The sequence below is a fragment of the Syngnathoides biaculeatus genome, chromosome 6 (assembly GCF_019802595.1).
Source record: "Syngnathoides biaculeatus isolate LvHL_M chromosome 6, ASM1980259v1, whole genome shotgun sequence".
NCBI classification, from domain to species: domain Eukaryota; kingdom Metazoa; phylum Chordata; class Actinopteri; order Syngnathiformes; family Syngnathidae; genus Syngnathoides; species Syngnathoides biaculeatus.
In genome coordinates this window covers 19,578,513-19,603,151 of record NC_084645.1, presented here as the reverse complement: position 1 = coordinate 19,603,151, position 24,639 = coordinate 19,578,513, and the positions used below count along the sequence as shown (strand labels likewise).

Below are 24,639 nucleotides of genomic sequence, written 5' to 3'. Positions count from 1 at the left end.
ACAAAGACGCGTGGAAGACTTTCGACAACGTACGCGATGACGCAAGCGCTCCTGAACTCACCATGAAATGCGGCTGAGTCAGAATCCGTCGCAGTTCTTTGGCGTCGTGGTTCTCCGGGTAGCACGAGATCTCTTCCAGCACCTGAGGACCACACCAAGATGCTTTCAATGGCCGCAGTCTTCCAAAAACTGCGCTACGAAATCTCCGGCCGAGCTCCCCGAGCGCCCCCCGGGGCTCGTCAGTGCCAAGTTTGGACACAGAGCCGAAAAATCCCCTCCTCTTTTGGCAGCGCCGAGTCGCAAGTCAGCTGCGGTTCTGTTGCGGCTGCCCGGTGAATTTGGGGGGTTGGGGGTGGGGGGGGTCGTCTTTGAATAGGAACCATTGTGAAGCAGTCGCGGCTCGCCGGGCGAGGGGCCATCCGGACCGCCCGCCTGCCACGCACCGAAAAGCGCCGGCGCTCTTACGTATCGCAGGCCTTTGACAGCGTCGGCGTCTTCTCGGGGCGACGGCCGCGTCTTGAGTGGAGGAAGACAACAGGGAGAACCGGGTTAACACGGGCGAGCTGACCCGACCCGACCCTTCCGCCGGCTTTCAGATTAGTGCGGCAAGCCAGCCAAAGCGGCTCCGTTCGGTCGTTAGCGGAAGACCAACACCGCCTGCGAAGCGACGCATCCCGGGCGGGAGGCGCCCCCCCCGATCGGCTCAAAGCAGTCCAGGTCGGCCACGTCGACGGCGGCGGTGGTGTGACGGCTCAGCGACTGAAAATTTGGAATCCCGCTCCCCCTCAATGCAACACTTGGCGTGCGGTCACGTCCAAAAGAGGGCAACGAAACAACAGGCCTGCTCGGAAAGCCTTCAAAATATCGCACGACGTCCAAACTTTTTGCTCCGAGGGCGGGGACATTTTTTGACGTCCGCAAACGATGTGCTCAGTTATTTTTTTGCCGCTGCTACTTCTTAGCTTTCCGTTGACTCGGTGGATTGTAGCAATCAGAGGCAATCGTTCCGGAAAGCTGGGAAAAACGGTTCCGCTTCTGAAACTGAAAGACCGTCATTCGTGCGGCATTAAGCTTTCTGTGCGTATCATCGCAAAATTCTCTCTCTTCTGTTGTTGTAGAACTGAATGCTAATCAGTCGTTTTAATAACAACGACATTATTGTGGGATTGGGGACGGGCCGCCGCCAGCTGCCGGGCTCAACACTCGCCAATTCAACAAAGTCCACAATTAACAACACGACTGCCTCTGCCTGAACGCGACGCACACAAAACGGATTTTCCACCCTTGCGCCAAAAGCCCACCAAGGACCAGAATGCAACTCTTTCAAGCTCCCCAGCGTGGCGCAGCCGCTCAGGTAAAGCACCGTTGGAAGATGACAAATTTAAGGAAAACAAGCCAGCAACATTCAAGGGACGAAGCACAGTTTTCCTTTCAGTCGGAGGAGAGGAAAAAGCACGCGTGGCTGAGAAAAACATGCTTTTTGCACGACCCCCCCAAACATAATGGACTCGAACAACGAGGCGCTCCGGAAGTCGGGGAACGCCGCAGCAACACGGAGACTGTGGACGCGCCGTATCGGAACGCCACCTGCTAACGTGGAAGAGTGGCTAACGAAGGGCAAAAATATTTTCCGAGAGGGTCGAGCCAAGCGGACACGCCGGACAAGCGTGCTGGCAGGCAGGCGGGCCAAAGTCATCATTTTGCACTATTTTGCTTCCATCGCGATAAAAAAAAAAAAAAAAGATTTGTCTCCCTGCGTCTTTTTCCATCAAAATCAACGCGAGTCGGAAGGATGCAGCGGAACCCGAAAGCTGAAAGCCAGTCGCTAAACGCCGGCGGCCATTTTACCTCTTTGGCCCTCTGCACGCCGTCGCTGGACGGGTTCCTGATCTGCGGGGACGACTTGGTGTTGATCTTGTCGTAGAGCTGCAAAAGACAAAGTGCCGTGATTGATCGGACGGCAACCTCTGGCGGTCAAAAGGGCTTCTGGCCGTTTCCATCGTAACCCTAAAACACGACTGTTGCTTCTTAGCTTCGCTGACCGACTACAAGCGCGCCACCAAAAAAAAAAAAAAAAAGACCAACATTTTGCATCTGATTAGACTGCCCGCCATCGCCCCCACAACCGACTTCGGGCGAGACCCGGACCCAACGCGTCGCCGCGACGGGGCCTTTGCGGCCTTTGTTTCAATCTGTCCCCCCCCCCCCACCACCACCACCCAGTCTGCCATCTGCACGCCCTCCTCCGGGTTGGCCCGGAAAAGGCCCCCTTTGTTTTGCTCCAAACAAGCCTGGCAATAAACAGCACTCTGGTCCGATTCACAACCTGAACTTTTTCTCTCCGCAAAACGAGTTCTTCTTTCGTGCGTCGGGTTCCGACTCATTGGCGCGGATGCCCGGCAGACGCAAACGACTTACGTCGAGCAGCGAGTGTAAATGCTGGTCCTGGAAAACGCTGTGCAGGAAGTCGAGATCCTTCTCGCTGCAGTCGGTCAGCGCGTGGATCTCCTCCAAACTGTCCAGCACCTGAGAAACGGCGCCTGGCGGGCACAAAGACAGCAGATGGGAAAGGCTGCGACGCGGCCGGACGGCGTCGACGCGGCGGTACGTACGCTCTGCTGCCAGCAGCCCTGCGGCCGGAGGCAAGAAGAGAAGCGGAGAAAGAAAATACACAAAGCAATGAAGACACCTCTTAAGGCCATTCCCACGCCGGCCGACGCTTGACTTTGAGGATTTTCTCTTTCCCTCCCACTTTAGGCCCTCACTCGGAACTCCCGTTCCCAGCTATCAAACCGACGACCCGGAAATGTTTTGCCCGCTGCTGTGCGCTCACCCGAGGACGTGGGCTCGTCCGGGAAGTCCTGCAGTTCCTCAGGGGGGTCCCCGTAGTAGCAATTAAACTTGTGACTGGACACCGCCGCCAGCACGGCTCCCTGAAACCACAGCGTTGGCACTCGTCAACGTGCGCCCCGTCACCACGCGACCGGAAACGTTCCGCGTCCGAAGGCTTTGCGACGAAACGAAAGACGGTGAAACGCACGAATCGAAATGTCGCCTCTTCAAATCGCACACCTTAAAGTAGCCGACGAGGTTTGGCGTCGGACGCGTTTAAAGCGACGGCGGAATCGCGGCCCTTCGCCAGGCTTCCTGCGAGGGGACGGAGATCCCGACGAGCCCTCGCACACTCGGCCAAAGCGAGAAACTTCAATTTGACCGCGTGACAAAAAGCAAACGCGCGAGTGCAAACACAAGACGGCGGGCGCGAATCTGAAGCGGCGAATCCGTCACGAGCGTCAAGATGGCAGGACTCGACGCCTCTGCGCAAAAGTGCGGCACGTTTTGAAAATTCAAAAATAACAACGCATTCTGAACCCGAGTGAACATTTCACAAAACTTTCCTGGGTTCTTCTTTGTTAGTTTTGGATCATAACAGATTTTTTTTGGGGTTCGTTTGTTTTTTCAGGGGTGTTTTTTCCCCCCCCCCCCTCCTCCTCCTCCTCCTCCTCATTTCAACTCCGCAAATCACGAAAAAAAAAAAAAAAAAACTTGTCAGCATCGCGCACACGTCGTCTTCTTGATTTCGTTACTATTGACGGCACGCGCATGGTGGAGACCTTCAACTTCCTCCTGGCGTTGAACTTTCTGAGCTGCTCCACCGTCTCCGGCAAATGGATCTTGTAGGCGTAGCGGTCTCGCTCCTGCGAAAGACCACAAGCAGAGCAGCTCAGAGGAAGCCGCGGCGGAACGAACGGACGTCTCGTCTCGCCGTTCGCCAGTTGACCGCGTCACCCGACCTTTTGCTTACCTTGAGCCACGGATGGTTGAGGGCCTCGTAAACCGTGATCCTCTCGGCGGGGTCCAGCATCAGCGTGCGCCTCACCAGATCTTTCGCGCTCTCCGAGATTTGGCTCCACTGCCGCGGGTTCATCTGCACAAAAATGTCGGGCCTTTGGGCACGCAACTCAACCATCGTTCTTGTCAGTGACAGGAAAGCCGTGAGATGGTACGTCTGCGCCCCCCCCCCGCAAAACTTTGCCGTATACTGATCCAAAACACTTTGGGAACACGTTTGAAAAGATCCAGTATTGCAATGCAAAACTACTTGCAAGCCTTAAATAGAAAAAGGTGAGCCCGCTCGTGAGAGTCCGTGCGCGAGTCGTGGCTGACAGCAGCTCCCGACGTTTTGCTTTTCTTGCGCGTTGTGACGTACTCCGATTCTGCGAGCGCTCACCTTGTACTTGCCCCTGCAGACGGCTTCGAAGAGGCGCTCTTTGGTGCCGTAGAAAGGCAGACAGCCCGACAGGAGGATGAAGAGGATGACGCCGCAGCCCCAAACGTCCACGGGTTTCCCGTACGGCTCCCGCTTCACCACCTCGGGCGCCATGAAGTGCGGCGTCCCCACGCGACCTGCAAGTACGACGACGAAAATCGACCGCTATTTGCCCGTTTAGACGCGTTTGTGGCGCATTTCCCCAAAGCGCTCAAGCGTACCTCCGGCCACCAGGCCCGACTCCCCCAGCTGGATGGCCACGCCGAAGCCCCCCAACTTGACGGGGGCCGAGTTCTCCTTGGATGCCAGCAGCACGCAGTGAGGCTGGGTCAGGATGATTACGTATTGGGCGAGAAAAATGGACAGACGATGACTTCAAAAGAACACGTTTGTCAAAGCGCTTTTTCCCTCCAGCACGACAAGAATCGGCCACGTGGGCCACTGCGGCGAAGCCCTCCGAATCCCTCACACGTCCCGCAAAAGAGATCATCGTCCAAATCGCATTTCCGACATTTGCACCGACGGAAAAGCCGCTCCATCCAAACTTCACAAAGAAGGAACGAGCTTCGGGTTCAGCCGCCGACGGCAAACGGTCGCGTTCGTCTGTCTCCGATCCAAAATGTGTGTCGGGCTCGGGAATTGGCTGAACTTTCTTGAAGAAAGTCAGAATATTAAACGCAGGCAGCCAATCAGACGGAGGCTCGGTTTAGAAACCATCTCGGCAACGTTTGAGGACTGCACTCAATATTAAAACCAAAGTTGCACCTTCCAAATTACACTTTCATTCCATTTCGGTGAAAACACATTTCTTTAAAATTGGGAATTCTAAGAAGTTAAGTTGAAATTTCCGTTTATGTTGACGAGACGCTCGGAAGCGGGGCGCCACCTACGGGAAGGGAGTCGCAGTGGCGCTTTGCGGCCTCCAATTTTTTTTTTTTTTTTTTTCCCCACCTTGACATCTCTGTGGATGACGTTGTTGTCGTGGCAGTAGCGCAGCGCCTCCAGAATCTGCCGCATGTAGTGACTACGACGAGGAAGACAGGCGGGCGTCACGATGCGGTCCGTCGGCCGGGCCGCCGACGCCAGCGGGACGGAGCTCACCTGGCGACGGCTTCGCTGTAGACGAAGCCGGCGTCGGCCCGCTTGACGATCTCGAAGCACAGGTCGGCGCCATCCATGCTGAGGTGCGCGCGTGCGGCGGGGGGGGCAGAACGGCAACAAGTCAAAAGTCCGCGTTCGCCAACGTTTCGTCTTCCTTCTTGGTCGAAGCTACGCTACGTCGCGGGGGCTCCGCCTTTTTGGTGACCTTTAGCATTGGTCTTGTCAAGCTTCAAATAGAAATAAAAGAACCTGACCACAAAAATAAAAAATACGCCTTATGATGACGTTGTTGGGTCGATATGAGCCCGCCGTCTGAATGACATGGGCGGCATTCATGATTAAATGTTTATTTTTCCTGTTTTTGTGTCAAATTTTATTTTGATGATTTAAAAAAAAAAAAAAAAAAAGAAAAGAAGAAATGTGCCCCCCCCACCCCAATGGGCAACAGTATTTAAAGGGCATATAAAAGAGCAGAACTCTCTCTCACGTTAGTTAAAGGCCGCTCAGTCCGCAAGGCGTTGAGGGAAGCCGGCCGCCACAATCAGAAAGACAAACGCGCACGTTAAGTGGGAGATGGAAAAACGGCGGACCAGAGGCGGGGCTTACGACACGAGCGCCCTTTCGTCTGTTCCGCCCCCGACCGACAAACCCAAAAATGTTCAGGGACTGCACAACCGAATGTCATCGTTCGTCTTCATTTTGCATTCCAAAACGAGGAGAGCGTCTGCGGTTTCGGAAGGTTCCACACCAAAAACGCGGCCCGTCTTGGTCACGAATCGGCAAAAGCCGCTCGCTCGCGTGGGAGGCAAAACGTCTCGGAAGACGCGCAGCATTTTTCCGCGATTGGGTGCAGAACAAGGAGCCGGCCATTTCACTGCAATCTCGGCGACAACTCAGCGCACAAAAATGTTCCGTTTGATGAGAAGGCGCCAGCGAGCGGCGGCCGACGAGTCGAGAAAAAGAGTCGACTGCCGGCGTCAAATCTTAAGCCTGCCGTACTTGCTCCACACGAACCACCGACGAGAATTCTCCGATCGACACGGCGGGCCACAAAACCGGACTTACAATTCAAAGACCATGTAGAGCATCCCGTCGGAGCTGTAAGTCTCCAGTAGCTCCACGATGTGCGGATGTTTCAGCATGTGGCAGATGCTGGCCTCCCTCTTCAGGTCTAAAGGGGGCCCAAACACACACACACACACACACACACACACACACCCACGCACGAGGACAATTTTCAGATCCTTTCCACCGACAACCACTTCAATCACCAAAAACGTTAGCACAATGATTTGCCGTTCACGATCCGATTAATGATCATCTGCAAATGAAGACGTTAACTTGCAAAAACGTTTGCATTTACTCCAGGGACGTTCCGGAAGCGACTTGCGACTCGTACGCCCCTCTGTGCAAGCGCCAAGCGTGGAACGCGCGCCGACGACTTTGCCCCCACCAGCTTAGCGTCGCCAAACGTGCGCAGTGCAAAAAGGGGCGTGTCATATCATCACATCTATGTCGGAGGTCGTCTGTGTGCGCACGCCAAGCCGAGGCTCCGTGACGGCGTCGGCCCGGCGGGAACGGTCGCTCATTTGCACGACAGCGAGTGTCAAGTCTGAATTCTTCAAGGTACCTTGAGGACAAAATTCATTCATCCATTTTCTGAGCCGCTTATCCTCACGAGGGTCGCGGGGCACGCTGGAGCCTATCCCAGCTCCCACGTGATCTCAACCCGTCGGTCAGGCGTGTTCGGTCGCTGAGTGGCGCCTGCCGTTATTTGACGCCCCCCCCCCTCACAGCTCCGCATCGGCGAGTATTCAGGTCCGCCTGGGTTTTGCCGTCCCTACTTTGCGAGCCTTTTTCCCCTTTGTCTAGCTCACGAGCTCCAGGAGTGGATTTTACTTTCCTTTGCATTCCTTTCATATGTTGATTCCGCAGCCAGCCGGCGGTGGACTTGAAAATGTTACTTAAGAGAGCGCCTGCACCGTTCACAATTTTTCCTCGGCGACCGCGCAACGTCGCTTCCGCGCCCTCGAGGATTTCGGGTGGCCGCGAGACTGCCGACGTATTGACGAAGGCGCTACGGCTGCTCACGCTTGTGAGTGAACTGAAGAAAAGCCAACAGGCCGCGTCCGCGCGATTTCTCTTCATTGGGACGACTCGTACGTCCTCCCCGCCGCTGCACGTCCTCCTCGGTTTCCTCTCGCATCCGCCAAAACGTGCGTTCACCGGAGACGATTTCCTCCGGTTTTGGCGTCAGACTCCTTCAATGAGTTCAGCGTCTATTCTGCAGCAGAACGCAGAACGCAGAACGCGAAACCAAAAGCTTACCCTCTGTGCTGAGTCCAGGACTGGAGGTGAACTGGGCCACATCCACGATTTTGACGGCAAACTGCTGCGCCGTCTCTCTGTTGACGCATCGCCTCACCACGCTGAAGGGACCCCTGAAGAACACAGAGGACGACACGCTCGATTACGCGGGGCGTCGGCGCCGGAACGCGAGAGCCGAGACCCTTTGGTTACGTCACGGCGGATGCAAACACTGGCGGGGACGGCAGAAAACGCTTTTTGCACGACGAGTGCCTCCAGCCTCCGACGCGACTTCAGGAAGCCGAAATAGTCGTCGGCAGCCTCAGTCCCTTCAAACGCGACAACCGGCGGCCGGTAGGATCCGCCGCAGCGAGAGACTGCCACGGGTGTGCGCACTTTCGTTCGCTGCCGGCGGCGTCTGGTGAGGTAGGCCTAACCCGGTGGCGACCCACTCACAAAATGTCAACTTTCACCAACGATGCAGGCTCACCTGACAAAGTGATAGCCCGGCCTCAGTTTGGGAGGGGCTGCCCCCTCCAACCGCAGAATATCACAATTACGACCCGGGACACGCCGGAGACACCGCGCAGCTAAACCCGAATTCTGTCCGTGCAGTTGACATTTGCGGCTCTCTCAGGTTTGCTGCTCCTTTGTCAGCGGCCGAGGAAAGCGAGGAAGCGGGAAAGCGGCCTCGTCGTCGTGCAAAAATACCGACTGCCGGAACAGATGGCGGTCCTGCTAAAGCCGCTTAGCGTCAGACGGGTGCGCTCGGATGGCATCGTGCCCAACGCACGCACCCACTCAGCGGCCACTTCGTTCGGCGCACGAAGCGACCCGAAGCCAGATCAATTCAAAGTCTACTTGGCAGCTCCCTCCATCAGTCACCCGGTGACAAAATGCAAAAAAACGGATGTCCGCGGGCACCGGTGGGCAACGAGAACCGATCAAGTCTTGTTGTATTGGCGGCCTCGAAGGCCTCTCATTAGTTTCGCAAGCTCGCCGGTGGTCCAGTCCGGTTCTGACCCGTGAGCCGTACAAAACTTCTTTGATTCTGTTTTTTGAAGTCAGCACAGTCGAAACCGCCCGGCCGGCGGAGGCAGACGAGTTTGGAACCGATTGTTCAGCGCAGCCGACATTTGCGATACCGCGACTGAGCCCGGATGCCGAATATGCCTTCTGGATATCAAATTGTGAAGCCAGATAGATGTATGCTGACGGTGGGCCTGTCTTGATGGCGACCGGTCTGCCAGACATTTACTTGCTCCCCGTGGACACATTAGTCATTTTTCCATCTTAATATCGGGCACCACGTGGGGGTGGGCGAGACCCTCCTGCGACGGCTCCAGGCAGCTGGAGAGCATGACGGGAAAAAAATAAAAAAGCGGCAGTTGGACCGGAGAGGCGGAAACGGACGTCTCGGAAGAAATAGCCGACGCGCCGACGAGGCTTTGACGGGGGCGCTAAAAGCTGTTAGCGCTCTGAATGGGAGTCAGCTGCGCGAAAACGACGACGACGACGACCCCCCCCCCCCCCCATCGCACCCAGTGAAAGAGCCGGAAGAGCGAGAGAGAGGAATGTACCAAAAAGCTGAGGAGCATCCTGGACCGGGTATCAGCACAAGCTGGAATGAAAACCTTCATCGAGGGTGCAATCACCCTGATCAAGTTTCAAGACTGAAAGGAGAATGCAAAATATTTCCCAATGTCAGGGTTAGCGTTTTTTACTTACTTACTTACTTAGTTAGTTAGTTAACCCTAACCCCCCCCCCTCTTTTTTTTTTTACCTGTCAATTCATCACAAGACGACTGTAACATACGACTTGATGAAATAGGAATGCATGCAAACATAATATTTTTTTTGGGGGGGGGGGTGGGGGTATTGTTTTTTTTTTCCTCCCCCCACACAGATACCAACGAGCTGCTGTTGCGGATTATACAAAAGGTAGAAAGGTTTTCCCGCTATCTGGGCTCCATTTTCAGGGTTCGTGTTACGCCTGAGAGCGTATTAAACACGAGAAATGACGGTATCCACATTGTCCCCCCGGCGATCGTGGCGAGACTAAAGATCGTTCCGGCAGCCTTTGGGCTACGCCCGCACTTTGCCCGGGATCGGTCGCCGGTCCGCCACTGGCGAATCGAGACGAACGGCCACGATGGGAGGAAAGCCATCGCCGTCGGAGACTCGAAGGAAACCAGGTGACCTAAAAAGTCAGTTCAGAAAATCCCTCAGGAGAGAATTTCCCGCAAGTCGCCCGCCGGCCGAGAGGACGGGACGTCGTCTCCGGTCTCTGCGCACGTCGCCCGCCCCGGTGCTCAGTGACCCGCTTAAAGAGAAGCGATTTTGTGAAGGATGCGTCACTTAACCCAGATTCGGTCAGCATGAATCACGCGGAAGCAAATGTGTTCGTTCATCTATGCGGACGGAAACATGGACAGCAGTTCCCTTCATCTCAATTTTGAATGATGAATGAGTGTTTTGATTGTCAATCAATGAAGACGCGTTTTACGATGCCACGGATTCAAAACGCGGCCGGCGCACTCAAACCTTGATGAGGGAAGACCACGAGACCGTGAAGACCAGAACCTGGACTCATTCGTGTGTTGCTAGAAGCAACATTGGATCACGAATGTCGTCGGCATCGAAATCAAAAGTTGCCTTTTTATGTCGCAGCGCCGCCGTCCGCTGGGAATATTGCGATTCCCGACCAACGACGTTGGCATTGACGCGTTTGATAAATCATCAGTGCTGATCCAATTGATCCAATTGCACTTTTCACCTGTCAGAAAAAAAGATATCGATTTGCTACAAAGGTGTTTTTGTTCTTCCAGTCAGGCAGAAGATTTCAAAACCCTCCCGCGAGATGCCAAGAGGTGCACCATTAACCTGTGAGACAAATCAGTGGGCATGAAAAAAAACCAGGGGGAGAGTCCATGACAAACTTTCGCCTCGCTATAAAAAAGGATCAGCACCACATTTACTCACTCAAGTCTTAACAAAAATATTTGTTGTTGTGTAATCTGTTTGTTTTTTCAACAAAATCATTTGTCAGGTAAAACACGAATTCAGGATCAGCATCACGATGAGCCTCCCCGGCAAGGTCCGATCAAGGGCCGTCGGGATTCAGCAGGAGGCACCGCGTTTTTCGTCCCGGCCCGGCCGCGGAACCCTCGGCGGGGATCTCCGGTTTTTGGACTTGGAGGAGGAGAAGGCGTTGGACCGCCTCCAGCGCAAAACTAAAACGAGCTGCGCAGACATCCTGAGAGGGAGCAAATGTTGGAGTGCGGCGGTCGGTGAAATAAAAAGAAGGGGGGGGGGGTTGGATAAACGACTTCCCGGGCGACGCCATGAGCGGAATCGATCACGTCCGGCGAGCGTCCGATTATCGCTGCGACCCGTCGACGCGATGAAAGTGGCAACATTTTCCGTTTGAATGAACACTAAAAGGTCCGAAGAAGAAAAAGGCGAGCGCCGAGGGTGAAGCCGCAATATGCGACGACGAGGACGGTGCAAAAAATGAAGAAGAAAAAAAAAAAAAAAGGCCAAAATCCTCCAGTTTAACAACCCGAAGGTTTGGAGCCAAATGTGAGATTTGCCGGCGGATACTTTTTCCAGACTGCAGGCAGTGAGCTCCTCCACTCGGGATTAACTGGCTGATTTATTGCACGGTTGTGGACTAAGTACCCAATCAGCTGCCTCCCGAAATCGACACAGATATCTTCAGTGTGCGCCGCTAGCGGCTACAAGTTGAAAACAAAATCTTTCCTACAATGCGCTCGACTTTGGCCGTGACCAGATGCACGCGTTTACCTTCCCCGGAGGTAGAGGAAGAATCGACCACAATTGCGCGTAGAAGACGATGACCACGCTAGTTTTTGGTGCGCTCAAAGCTAACGCAGCACGGGGGGCGGGGGGGGGGGCGGGGGGGCGCACTAGTGGAGGAAAGTACAATCCGAAAGTGGCGGGCCGCTGCTATGGCGCCTTGAGTGGGCGTTCCTTGGTTTGCCTCTGTCCCCCCCCCCCCCCCCCCCCCCATCCCATCCCATCCATCCGGTCTACATCTGGGGCCTACTTGCAACCTGAAACCCGACAACTGCTCATTTTTGTCATATGGAGATCCCATATGAGCACTACATGTAAAATTCTGCATGCATTGCGTTAAAAAAAATGTAGCCTGTTCTTTCCGCAAATAAAAGGATTCAACGTGGCCTCAGTTTCACAACTAACGAGGCCGAAGAAACAAAAACAAGTCTCAAAATCTTCTTCTTCTTCTTTTCCTTTCGGCTTGTCCCGTGACGGGTCGCCACAGTCTGTCACCTTTTTCCATCTAAGCCTATCTCCCGCATCTTCCTCTCTAACCCCAACTGCCCTCACGTCTTCCCTCACCACATCCATCAACCTTCTCTTTGGTCTTCCTCTCTGTCGCTCTCTCTTCCTTGACAGCTCCATCCTCAGCACCCTTCCACCGACATCCTCAGACTCTCTCGCCTCTGAACATGTCCAAACCATCCAAGTCTGCAACAAACAAACAAGTCTCAAAATGAAAAGCCTAAAATTACTTTTGCCTAGTTAATGAAGTGGTGCGATATGGGGGGGGGTCATCCAAAAGCTCCAGATTCGCCCTTCGCGTGAATTTGTCGGCCGTCGGCCCCTCCCGTTTCCAGTCTGGCGTCACGTCACGGCCCAAAAGGAGGGAAACCATTCGAAACGACGCCGGTAACGAAAAACCCGAGAGGGCCGCAAAGCCGTCACGGCGCCTCGCATCAAAACCATTCAGAAGAAGGCGAGGAAAAAAAACTCAAATCGGTCGTCATCGTATCCAAATGAGCCACTTTGGGAAATTTCGCACGTGATCCTCCGTCATCGGCGAGAGCCGCCAAGATGACCGCAAACCCAAAACAAACCAAAAAAAAAGATGAACGACTTCCCGAGCGTCGTCGTGCGTTCGTCAGAGCGGAATCGGTCACGTCCGGCGGGCGTCCGATTATCGCTGCGACCCGTCGACGCGATGAAAGGCTGATGAGCAAAAAAAGAGATCATTCAAGCGCACGTCGCAGGACTTTGAACACGACTTATGTTCTCACGGCGTAAACGGGGAGGGGGAGGGGGAGGGGGTTGCCTTTTTAGTTTGCCACTGTACATTATTCCACAGATCCAAAGATGACGCGCAAATCAAAGGAAGACCAAACGGTGTAGACTGAAGCCAAGCGGCGCAAAACCAAGTCAAACTCAACAAGCAAATCAGATATCTTATCCACCCGAGCATGTACGTGTCACCGTCACATCTTTAAGATGGAAGATATTTTGGCAACTCTTCTTTTCCTTTCGGCTTGTCACCTTTTTCCCCTCTTGGCCTATCTGGTGCGTCTTCCTCTCTACCGTCAAGCGCCCTCAGGTCGTCTTCCCTCACAACATCCGTCAACCTCTCGCTCGCTCGCTCGCTCGCTCTCTCTTTTGCCTGGCGGCTCCATCCTCAGACTCTCTGGCCTCTGGACATGTCCAAACCATCCAACTTTGGCTGTCCCTCCCTCTCAGGAGCTCATTTCTAATCCGATCCAAGGGAGAACCTCAACATCTTTTTTTTTTTTCCATTTCTGCCGCCTCCAGCTGTGCTTCCCGTCTGTCGTTTCTTCGTCTCGAATCCGCCCGTCGTGGCCGACCTCGCCGCTCTTTTAGAAACTTTGCCCTTCATCCTGGCGGAGACTCCTCCGCCAACTGTCCCCCACCCCGCTTGGACTCGTTTCTTCACTTCCTTCGCACACTCACCGTCGCTCTGGATTGTGGACCTGAAGTATTTGAAGTCGCCCTCCCTCGCTATCTCTTCCCCCTCCGCCCCTCTCATTCACGCACATATACTCTGATATTTCGCCAAATACACGAGTAAAAAAAATATGGATTCGTTTTTTTTTTCTTAAATTACATGCATTCAATTCTCATTTATGAGGGGTTGGCCTTCTATGCCTAAACTGCATATGTTGGCACTGAGCGTATGGTATCAAATAAAATAAAATAAAACCAGCCTTTGCTAAATAGCTAGCATGAGCTCACTTGCGATGACAATTTAAGGGGAAAACTTTAAAAAAAAAAAAAAAGTTAAGATCGTGGGAAAAGACCCCAGCGCACCCCCCCCCCTTTTTTTTTTTTTTTTTAAAAAGCTGCTTTTGTCAAGCTAATTTCAGGAAATGTGGAACAGACAACGTGCATTTGTCTCAGAGGAAGGAAAATGACACGATTGTCAGCCTTTTCCAGAGGAGGCCTTCACTTTAGGGAATACTGCACGCGTGTGTTCACACGCTTGCCTGCGGTGACGCGGTGATCAGCACATCATTTGTGTCATCCGGCCGCACGTCACCAAAGTGAACCATCACGCGGTTCTCGCAGCTCGCGTGCGGCGCGTCGGCCGGCGTCCTCTTCGGCAAACGCACACACACAACCGGTGGAAGTTTCCTCGCCGCCTCCTCATATTTCACACACACTTCAATTATGCAACACCGCTCGTGTGCGCGCGATCGACTGTGCCGCGAGGATCATTTCAGTCATCGGTGACTGAGTGGCCGAGGAGACGGCCCACTCTTCAAATTCCAAACGCCGCCGATAAAAAGAGGACAAGGAGGCAGAAAGCGACGTAACGAGAACGTGGCAGCGCCGTTCATCGCGAGGGTTACGTTTGACACGTGGATTTGGATGGCGACTGCGTCCGTCGGGAGGCCCCGCTCGGCCTCAAAACGTCCGGTTTCGTGTTGAAATCACGTGCAAAATCAAGCTCAACGGCCGTAAAAACACACCGCGTCGGTTTTGCCTTTTGTTGCGGCCGAGGGGAAAAGTCTTCATATTCAATTGCAGACTTGTGAAGAAAAAGATTAGCGCTGCGCTCGCCGACATTCGGCGCGTTGGAATGTCGCAGGCGGGCCCGACCGACTTGCGCGTTTGGCCTTTTGCTGACGACAGGTCAAACCGAACATGACTCATAGCGCCGGTAGCAAAACAATAAATAAAAAACGAAATAAATCACTGCATTCCATTTCTTTCAATCAATCTGGACAATCAAAAGCGTCTGAAAAAGCTCCATCAAGTCCATATCCAAAGTCGCATCTTGAGCGGCTCCGACCGTGACCCGGACGACCGAGAGGCTACACTGGCGTCGCGTTTCGTCCATTTTCCGCTCCTCAAAAAAAATGGATGTGACGCAATTGTCGACGGCTCACCATCCAAATTTGGAGAAGGCAGTTTGTGACGTTGCCGTGCAAAGTCCGACAAAAAAAAAAAAAACAAAACAGCTCACGCTACTGACTCGGGGGCGGCCATCGAAAGCAACACGTCGGATTTCTCACTGGATCCAATCAAAGCGTTGACGGATGGGGACCGACCGACCGACCGACCGACCGACCTTCGCGGATCCAATCTGGTCTACGTAAACAATGCAAACGTCGGAGGAGGACAGAAAGAAGAACTTTGCCCAAACAGACGTCTTCCACTTGAGTTTCTGCATTTTGAATCCTGAAACTTGATATTTTGCTTTGACTTTGTTGTTACTTCCACGTTTCTATTTTGGCTCATTGCTATGGCACATTTCTTATTATTATGAAGCACCTGCATGTACTTTTTCCTGCGGACCAAAGAGAGAAGAGAGAGAAATCCTTGTTGTCTCTTGACGGGACACCTTTGAAGGAAAAAAAAAGTTATCCGAAAAGATGATCGGCCTTTCGTTTTGCTTTCTGCTTTGTCAACGTTGGTCAGATTTACGTCATCGCTCATCCAGCAGAGCGAAACGGCCATTGAGAATGAACTCCGAATTAGGATCTGTGGCGATTTTGTCAACTTTTATCTTGGCTCGTGCGCGCTTCATCTTATCGCTGGCGCTAAAGCTAAGATTAGCCCACATTCTCTCACGCGATCCCCGTCGCATCCGAGACGCGTTGGACTGACAGCGATTACGCGCAAACGCACCGCCGCCTCCGGACGCGCCCGGTGGAGGGCATTCGTTCCACGCGGTGCAACTGGCGCTTCTTCCGCTGAACTCCGCCCGTCCGCCGTTTTGGCTTCTGTGCTTCTCGCAGAGTAGTGTGAAAATCGAAGCTTCACGGAGTCAAATACGGAGGGCGGTGTCACAGCCTAACAGGAGACGGCCGCAAGTTCTACCTTTACGTGAAACTGGTTCGGGCAGTTCATTAAGTCAAGTGCGGCGCAGGTGAGGCTTGGACCGGGTGGGCCGGGATTTGAATGCAGAAGCAAAATGTTATTATACAGTGGCGTGGCGTGGCAAGGAAAAGGAAAATTTCTCTCGCGTATTTCATACACGGGGAACAAGTGAAGAAGAAGAGATGGTCCGTTAGTGTCCGGTTGAGCCTTGCGGCTGGCACCGGCAGACGTGTTTTGCTCAGTTTGACTGATGAGGAGCAGCAGACAAGATCAACTTTTCAATGATTTTGATGAACAATACATACAGAAGTGCACAGAAATATTGTCATCGCTAACGTTCTCATTCATATGACAAAAACAAAACCTTCATGGATGTTATTTGAAGGGTTGGCTCATCTCGCAACAAAAACACATCAGTTGGCCAAATTTGGTGTCAATCAGAACTGGACACGCCCCGCCGCCATATGATGGGCTGTTGTAGGCCACGCCCTCCTTGGCAATGACTAACCCGGACCCACCCTGATCCCAATCCTGATCCCAATCTTAGTCCCACCCCAACCACTTTAACCCCAAGACTAGCCATGACAAACTTTTGTTTATATTTTGAACAAACTTGAACCAATCACGTTGCAGCGGGGCGGAGCCTGACGAGAAAACGAGCGAGTTTTCCTGATAGCGCCAACGGGACCCAAGTCAAAATTGAAGAGGAAGTCGCCATTTTGCTTGTGATGCGGCCCTTTAAAGCCTACTTGGACAACTGAAATTCGGGTATTTTTAGACAGATGGGCGGAGCCTAAACATTTTGAGGACTTGCCGTAAAAATGAGCGCAAGGCCCATTCAACGCCGCTTGCGGCTTTGGTGTCGTGGACTTTCTATGACTGGAACAGTAGCTCCACGAGATCCTCATTTCAATATTTGAGGCGGAATTGCTCTTTGACAGGAGGAACTGTCATTTATTCAGAATCAATAATTGCGTCCCGCCATAATCTTTATCAGCCGCTTCGGAAACGATTGCGTTGGAATCCGCGCTAAGCGACAGATGCTTTCATTTCGAGGTCTACCGCGCACCGAATCCTGCAACGGCAAAGACGCCATCGGAGGTGATCAATTGCACGCTGCGGCGCTCGGCCCGTGATGTCATCCTGCGGAGCAAAAGTCGAGCTGGGGCGACGCAGACGACGGAGGCCGCGGGGCTCCGATCAATCCGAGCGTCGCCTGATAATGCCTTGGGGGGGGGGGGGGACGAACGTTATGAATTAAACATGGCGGCAGAAGGCGGGAAAGGAAACTCAGCAGAAGACCCGCCACCGGAGCGCTTCTGGCGTCCGGTTCCGCTCGCCTCCGCCTACGTCGGATGAGCGACGGCGTATTCGAGATGGGATGGAGGGGGGGGGATGAAAAGAAAAGTAAAGAAAAGTAAAGAAAGGCCTTTGCGACGCTGAGACTTCGCCCTCAAGTCCAAGCGGATGGAGGAATTTCGCTTCTTTTATTATCCCCATCACTTCTTTAGGGGCAATTTCAATCAACACAAACTTTGACAGCGCATTGAAATGTTCTCAAATGATTATTGAGACAAAAGTGAGAAACAATGGGGAAAAAAGAAAATGAAAGTTTAGTTTGAGCCGCTGTGCTGGATTCCTGAAGATTGCGGAGTTGTCGTGCTCAGCGCCAACGGAATTCCACAACGCAGACGCACAATTGGGCTCAGCCTCCGTCTCGCCGGCCGGGTCAGCTTTCGGGTTTTGTGGCCAAAGGCGTTTAAGCGGATCGTCATTTCAGAACCGCACAATCGAAACGAGGCACGCCGGCTTAGTTTAATGAGTCGAAAATGCGTCACCGCGGCAACGTGCGATAAGCTTCGGAGAGCATCGTCATCGCACGTCCGGGTTACGCTTCCTCTCATCAATAATTTTTGAGGAACTGCAACAAAAGATCCCGCATTTATCTGGTGCAGGTCAGCTAAAGGGTAATTCTATGATAACTTTAATATATTTAGGGCAAAATTTGAAAACTTTGACTTCATCCATCAAAATTATCAATCCATATTGGTGTCATTTTGCAGAACAACGACGGGCAGGGAAAGTCAAAGCGGGGAGCAGACAACGACGTCAGACAATATCAACCCCCCCGCCCCCGCAACCCCCGACTTTGTTCTCACGGCTTCGGCCGCCGCGCTCACAAGTAGGGATTTCGATGCCTTTTCTGCGGAAGCGGCACAAAGACGGACGCCGTTGCCCAATGGAAACGAGCTCATTTGATATGAATGTTGAAGGCCAGGCCGGAATCTATCAGAACACCAAAGTTTGGACTTGGTATTTGGTTTTTCAAGATGGCGAGTCAAAATCAGAATCAGCTTTATTGGCCAGGTGTGTAACAACACACTCGGGATTTGTCTCCAGTAGTCGGTACGACATTTGAGTATTTACTGACAGTTTGGTTGTGCTTTAGTTGACGATAACTTTGGCTTATGCAGTTATTTGTCTACTTTGGCCAGTGATACAACATCTCAACTGAACTGGAGTCGTTGCCCGATATGAGTGTGTGCGCGTTATTTTGCATAGCTACGATAGTCAAAACTAAAGTTGTGAAAACTTTGACCCAACGGTAGCATGTACGGGCCGAGTAGGAGGGGTCCAAGAACTGACCCTTGAGGGACTCCACAGGTCATTGCCATTTGTTGAGATTGAGCACTTCCGACGGTTACAAAGTAGCTGCTTTCCTCCAGGTAGGGCCTGAACCGTTCCATTTCGTGCTTCCCACGTTTCCAACCTGTAGAGCAGTCGATTCAGAAGCCGCACTGAGATCCAATAAGACCAAGTTGGAAGAGTGCAGATTCTGTACTAAGTTCGGAAAAGTCCATTTAAATTGAAGAAAATTGCAGAGCAGACGCAAGACGAAGAGGACCTCAACGCCTCGCGAGGCAGGCACATCGTGCCGTCGAGGTCGAAATTACAGCAGGACCGGAAAAAGATCCTCAACGGATGGCCCGGTTAGTACCCAAATCCTAACAATAAACTAAAAACAAGACTACAAGTCTTGAGATTGTGTTCCTCCCGCCAAAATACGGAAGAAGTTGAAATCATTCGGCAAAGTCGTGCTGTTTTAGGGTCTGAGCCGGCCCCGCCCGCCGCAGACGCGGTTCATCGGCCCACGTGATCCCGCGCCCAACGCGATCTTAACGCCGCTGATTGGATCGGAGGCCTTCCCCAACTGGAATCAAAACGGCAACAATAACACTCGGAACTTTCACTTAGCTGACTAATTTAGTCTCAGTGGCCAATTCCGATTGCGGTGTGTCCATGTGCCTTTCCGGCGACACATGTCGGCATTCAAAAAGACATCAAATGAGCAGCGCCCGCACACCTGCAAAAGGAGGAAAGAGAGAAGAGCAGGCAACGAATCCAAATATGAAAGGTTGCAGTGCGTTCCGTTTTGCCGCTTCGATTTCCGTGAGGGCTTCGCGGTCGTCGGCGGCGGCATTTCTTTTCTTCACTCTTAATCATCCTCGCATTTCCGACCGAGAAGATTTATCGCAGATGTTTTTGGGGAAAGCCTTTGGCTGCAATCTAGATTTAAAGCGGGTGACCAATCGTCACATTCCGGCAACGTCGGCGTTCATCACATCTGTGTTGAAATTGCGACGCCGCCGCAGATCCCATTTGTAAATTTGCAAGAGGCCCGTGAAAATATTTGATCGCAGGCGTTACGCACGCGTCACGGTCCCGTCAAATATCTGAATTGTCATTTAGTAATTCAGAGGAACGGAAAGAAGATTTGAAACGTCAGGCACGGGATGACGGTGGGGGGGGGGGGGGGGGGACCCACCAAAAGCGGCTTTGGAGGAAGAAAAGTCAAACGGCGAGAAAAAGTCGGGCCTGGCAGGCGGTTGTTGCTTGCTGCCTGTGGCGACGCTTGCGCTGCTTTCATCTCAGCTGGGGGGGGGGGGGGGGGGGGCTGCTCCTACTTTTACTCAGAAGCACCCTTTGCATGCAAATACTTAATCGTAGTACCGTTGGAAATATTACGAGAGAAAAGCTTTTGCTTGGAAAGAGCCTGCGAAGATGGACGCTTCGGCGAGCGCTCTCGGTCGCAAAGATTGCGAGCAATTAGAAAAGCGGCACAAACAATTTGCGACCAGCTCGCTCGGCGCTTCTGTCGCTTGAAGCGTTCGGAAGTCACGCAAGGGGCACCGAACAACCGCCGGGGAAAGCTACAAAGCATTTCATCGACGATCAAATAAGGTGACGAAAGGAAACGTCGCGCAAATCACACAAAAGATATGCATCGACGCAAACTTTTTCTGTTACGTCGACCCGATGAAGTACTTTGGTACGATGGAGAGTAGTTTCTCTCATGCCAAACAAAAACGTAGCGATGCATTTAAAAAAAAAAAAAAAAACGCGTTGAATCAGTTTCCCCAAAACCAAACAACTGCTTTCAACATTTCAAAGTTTTGTCGTCAGGCCGGGACGACAAACGACGTGGTAACAGATGGCGGATGACGTTTTGGATCCGGGTCGCGACACCCAAGCCTGAGCGGATTTTTGGAAACGGTCCAACGCACGTCCGTCACGAGTGAGCGGCTCGACCTCGTGAGCGACGTTTCACCGTCCTGCGGCTGACTTTTCACTTCAGGCCGAGGCTGTTCAAATCTTGCCGAGAACGTCGACGTCGCCTACGAAGCCTTGAACAAATTCAAGCGGGCAAGTGGGACTTCTTCCCAAATCAAAGCTTTGGATCGTCGTGCGTTTGTTGCCCACGAGCGCAGCAAAGGTCCGCAAGGGGTTCTTTGTTCCGGCTAGATGGGAACGCGTAAATATTTCAAGCGGCCAAGTGTCAGATCGACGCTAAGCGAGGCGGAACCGACCTCGCGGCGCATTTTCTGCCGTCCTCCGAACCCAAACAAAGGGGTTCCGTCTTCGATGCCATTACAGGAGATGCACACGCGAAGACGACCCCTCGAGGCAGCAACCCGACGGAACGCGCTCGGGGCCCCGTTCAGTCACGACCGACTCGGCCAATATTTTCTTGGGGCTTTTCCACATTTGAATAAGTCCCGTCCGGCGTGTCCTCAAAATGTAGACGGCCCGCTCGCCTTCGGTCCCGACGTCATCTGCGTTTTTGTTTGCGGCCGCTGACGAGATCGGTCGGCCTCAGCGCTCGTCACGCAAATCTCGGGCAGCCGTAGTAACGCTCAACAACATTTCCACAGAAAAACGCGACAAGCATTTCAAAGAACCGGACTTTTCCGAAGAAGCATTTTGGAGCGCATTTACCATTCTCTCGACTCCGTCTGGACGCGGATTCTTGATAACGGATAACTGAAAAGCCTCAAAGAAAACAGACGCTAACTTATTTGGGGTGGAGATTTTCAACAAAATGATCCCCTTCTATCATTTCTTTTTCACGAGTGACGGGTTTATGGCCTACAGAAAACGGAAGATATTCTTTGATCGAGTAGAGGAAGAAATTCATGCTCAGTGTCGTCAGCCACGTCATCCTAAACTTTGTCTCGAGCGCATCCGCAATACGTTCGCTCCCTGGTCGAGGTCAGCAAATGTTGGTTTTCCCTCCACGTCGGCTGCGACGTTTCACTCCGCTTGTAGAGAGTCGAGCGGCGGTCGGAAATTGAAGCGCTTGACTTGTGCCGGAAGCTCACAGCCAAGAAGAATTCACTGAAATTAGTCGTAGGGAACCGGGAACGGCCCCTTTGTGCCACTGGCTCGCGCTTGAGCGTTTCAGCCCACGGACGGCCGCAGTCATCCTCCCGGGTGGCCGCGCTGAAGACAACGTTTTCGGCCACGGGTCGGAACGTCCACAACTTCCGCACGCTTGCCAGGTCTGCGCCTCATCCCCTCATTCAAGCGCCTCGGGTGGCGTACGAAAACAAAGCGCCACGGTCTTTTCCTTCGTCGGGCGACGCTTCTGAAGCTTATTTCGCAAAACAAAAAGGGTGAGACGCGAAAGGGAGTGGACGCCCCGGAGAGGATGAGTCGTCCAAAAATAAAATCAACGTAATCATTTCGAAGCGCTTCGGGTCGGCAGCCAGCCGGGGAACGTTTCCACCGACTTGCACCCCCAAGTCGAAGAATGCTGCAATCATAAAAGTCGTCACGCGAGGTACAATTTCAGATGTGACGTTTTTGCATTCTGCCCGTAAAAGCTCGCATTTCCAATTTGATGAAGATTACGCAAGACCCGAAAAACTACCGTGTGGCTCGCCGTGAAAAGGAGTTTCGCACCCTGGCAAAGACAGAGAAAGATAGTTTATCTGCATCTCCATGCTTGATCAGCAAAATCATCACCAAACAATTCATCAATGATTACGCGAACAACGCCACGGACGACTCTTCGGGATAGCTTTTGACGTCAGCCGAACATATCGGATGGGGGACTCCTCCGACAGAAAAAAAACCTGGTAAAACGGAGGCCGACGACTGCCAACGGGAAAACTGTAAATGAAAGGACTTTCAAAAAGCGCTTGTTGAAGAAAAATCATGACAGCTAAGTGTCAAATATTATGTTACTGAGGCCAAGAACTGATTTTTGGAGCCGATACTCATTTGACGATGATGGAAAAATATCGGCCTCAATAAGACAAACTTCAAGAAGACGGACGGGCGACTCTATTGCGGCGAAGAAGGATTGTCCGCTGGGCGACCGCTCTCGGTTCTTGGCCTCAGCGTCTTTGCTCACCTTCGTCGCTTTCAACCTGACTCGTCAAAATGTTCCAAGTGAGGGAGGGAGGGAGGGGACGGGAAGACGGACTTGTTGCGTAGTTCTGTTGCAGTCTAATCAATGAAAAGTAGTCGACGAAGCAACTTGATGTCAACCCTTTGCAAATGACGCCACAACGGCAGCGAGGCGGAGTGAGCGGCATCGCGACGGCGTCCTCTTTCGCTACATTAGGCGACACGGCCAAGAGATAAAGGTCGGGAAAGAGTGGCGTCCGCCTCCGGCCGGCCGCTCGGACTTGCGTGCGGGTCGAGCCTCGGATCGCGGACTTTGCTTCCGACCAAACTTGCCACTTTGCAGCCTCCGTACGGCCTTCGTTTGCGTTTAGGCGCAAAATGCGCGTGAAAGGGCGCTTCGGGTCACGGGAAGACTTGAGAGATGCGCCCACATTCGCTGCTCTCGACCAGTGATTTCCAACCTTTCTACAGCCAAGGCACACATTTTCCAAATGAAAAATCCCACAGCACACCAACAAAAGTGAATGTCATTGTCATTAATTACTGTAAGTACTTCCTGCCATCTAATAGAAGAGGATTTTTTTTTTTTGGTTCAGTCTGTCATTGTGGCTCACTGGCATAAACAGATGAAGAAAGATTCATTATTTCTTCGAATAAATGGTTTTTTTTTTTGGTAGCAATTCCATAAAATTGGAGAACTTCCCACGGCACACTGGTCTCGAGCAACCTGACTTTCCTGAACCAGGACCAGATGTCTGCGCGTGTTCTTTAAATGTGCACAAAGTCGGCAACTGGCACCACCGCAATGGCTGCCGAAGCCGGGTCGTCAATAAAAGTGGGAATGCGCCCCCTCGGAGTCCTCTCCCGAGACACACAAGTTGAAAGGTTGGACTCGACGCCGCGTGCCAACACTTACTTGCCGATCACCTCGCAGAGCTCGTACACGTCCTCGAAGAGAACGTCGTCGTCCGCCATCGTCCCCGTTCAGACGTCGAGGACGCCAAACTGCGGATAATTCCCGGTTGGGGTCGTCGGCGGGAGCCCGCCCCCCGCGACCGGCGCAGGGGGTGGGGGGGGCTCGCTAATAATCCGGGGCGGGAGACGGCTGGTCCGGCCCCGCCTCGCCCGGTCTCGCCGATGCTCCTCTCCGGTGCGGCAAGGGCCAGGGCAGCGACTCCAGTCGAAGCCTCGACCCTGTAGTCGCTCCGTCCGTCCGGCCGGCCGTCAGCGTCCACTTGACTCCAATTCACATCTCGACAAGCCGCCGACCGTCTCTCGGTCTTCCCTCTCACGTCGAGATCCCGTTGCCGACGGATTCCACGAGTGTGTCGCCAAAACAAAAACAAACAAAAAACACTCGAGCCCACTTGTCGGGTTTGCGGTTTAGGCTTTCCTCGCCCACGTCTGGTCGTCCTCGTTCGTTCCGAGCGACGGAGCGATCCAGAACGCCGAACTCCGCCCACGAAACTGCTCAGCGGCTCTTCCCAGAGTTCCTTGGGAGGGCGAGAGCCAACATGGCGGCGACTTGGCTCTGACGGCCCGCGGTTTCCTCGGGACTATTTTTTTTTTTTTTTTTTTTAATGTATTTATTTAGTTTATCGACTGGAGGGAGTCCGAGTACCAACAACATCGCCGTCCGATAAATAAGAAAAAAAAAAGACTTTACTTGTAATAATCATGTAATATTTCCGACAGAGATTGCAAAGAGCTTCACAGTAAGAACATCAAAAGGAAATGAAAATCGTTTCAAATTTGACAACAAAAGGCAAAAAGACACCTGGCATTTTTAATCTTATCATTAAAAAGCGGCTGGAGTTGCGCTGCTCACTCGAAGCTGTTTTGCAGGCCATTTATGAATATCAACTCGTTCGTTCATTGATTGCTTGATTGTGTCGTCTCCATGGCAACGGGTCGACCGCGCCATCGAATGGAAGCCACTTGAATCGTTGCTGACAAATTCCGCACATTCATCATCTACAGCCAAATTGAGGGAAAATGGAACCCTTGGCAAATTTGGGAAATGTCCATTTTGTATTTTTATTTTTTCCTTCCTGTAATTCACATTTTGGACTTTCGACGCCTCGCTGATTTTAAGTTGAGCAGTCGACAGAACATAGTTACCAAATATCCAG

At 52.7% G+C, this 24,639-nt stretch overlaps 1 protein-coding gene across 4 annotated transcripts in view; it reads right to left on the bottom strand.

Moving 5' to 3' along the window:
* caska (calcium/calmodulin-dependent serine protein kinase a) overlaps window positions 1–24,040 on the bottom strand; it is a 32,628-nt gene extending 8,588 nt beyond the window's left edge. Inside the window, exons 1-15 of one of the 4 annotated variants that reach the window (XM_061822689.1) lie at window positions 23,424–24,040; window positions 7,700–7,812; window positions 6,437–6,542; window positions 5,372–5,449; window positions 5,222–5,294; window positions 4,492–4,594; window positions 4,232–4,407; window positions 3,806–3,928; window positions 3,615–3,698; window positions 2,834–2,933; window positions 2,613–2,630; window positions 2,419–2,540; window positions 1,849–1,926; window positions 466–516; window positions 62–142 (exon numbers count right to left, since the gene is read on the bottom strand). In XM_061822689.1, coding sequence (XP_061678673.1) covers window positions 62–142; window positions 466–516; window positions 1,849–1,926; window positions 2,419–2,540; window positions 2,613–2,630; window positions 2,834–2,933; window positions 3,615–3,698; window positions 3,806–3,928; window positions 4,232–4,407; window positions 4,492–4,594; window positions 5,222–5,294; window positions 5,372–5,449; window positions 6,437–6,542; window positions 7,700–7,812; window positions 23,424–23,482 — 1,365 coding nt within the window. In that variant the 5' untranslated portion in view covers window positions 23,483–24,040. The remainder of the gene's footprint in view (window positions 1–61; window positions 143–465; window positions 517–1,848; window positions 1,927–2,418; window positions 2,541–2,612; window positions 2,631–2,833; window positions 2,934–3,614; window positions 3,699–3,805; window positions 3,929–4,231; window positions 4,408–4,491; window positions 4,595–5,221; window positions 5,295–5,371; window positions 5,450–6,436; window positions 6,543–7,699; window positions 7,813–23,423) is intronic. The other 3 variants (XM_061822691.1, XM_061822690.1, XM_061822692.1) reach the window with 3 other exon arrangements.
* Between the last annotated feature and the right edge of the window lie 599 nt (window positions 24,041–24,639).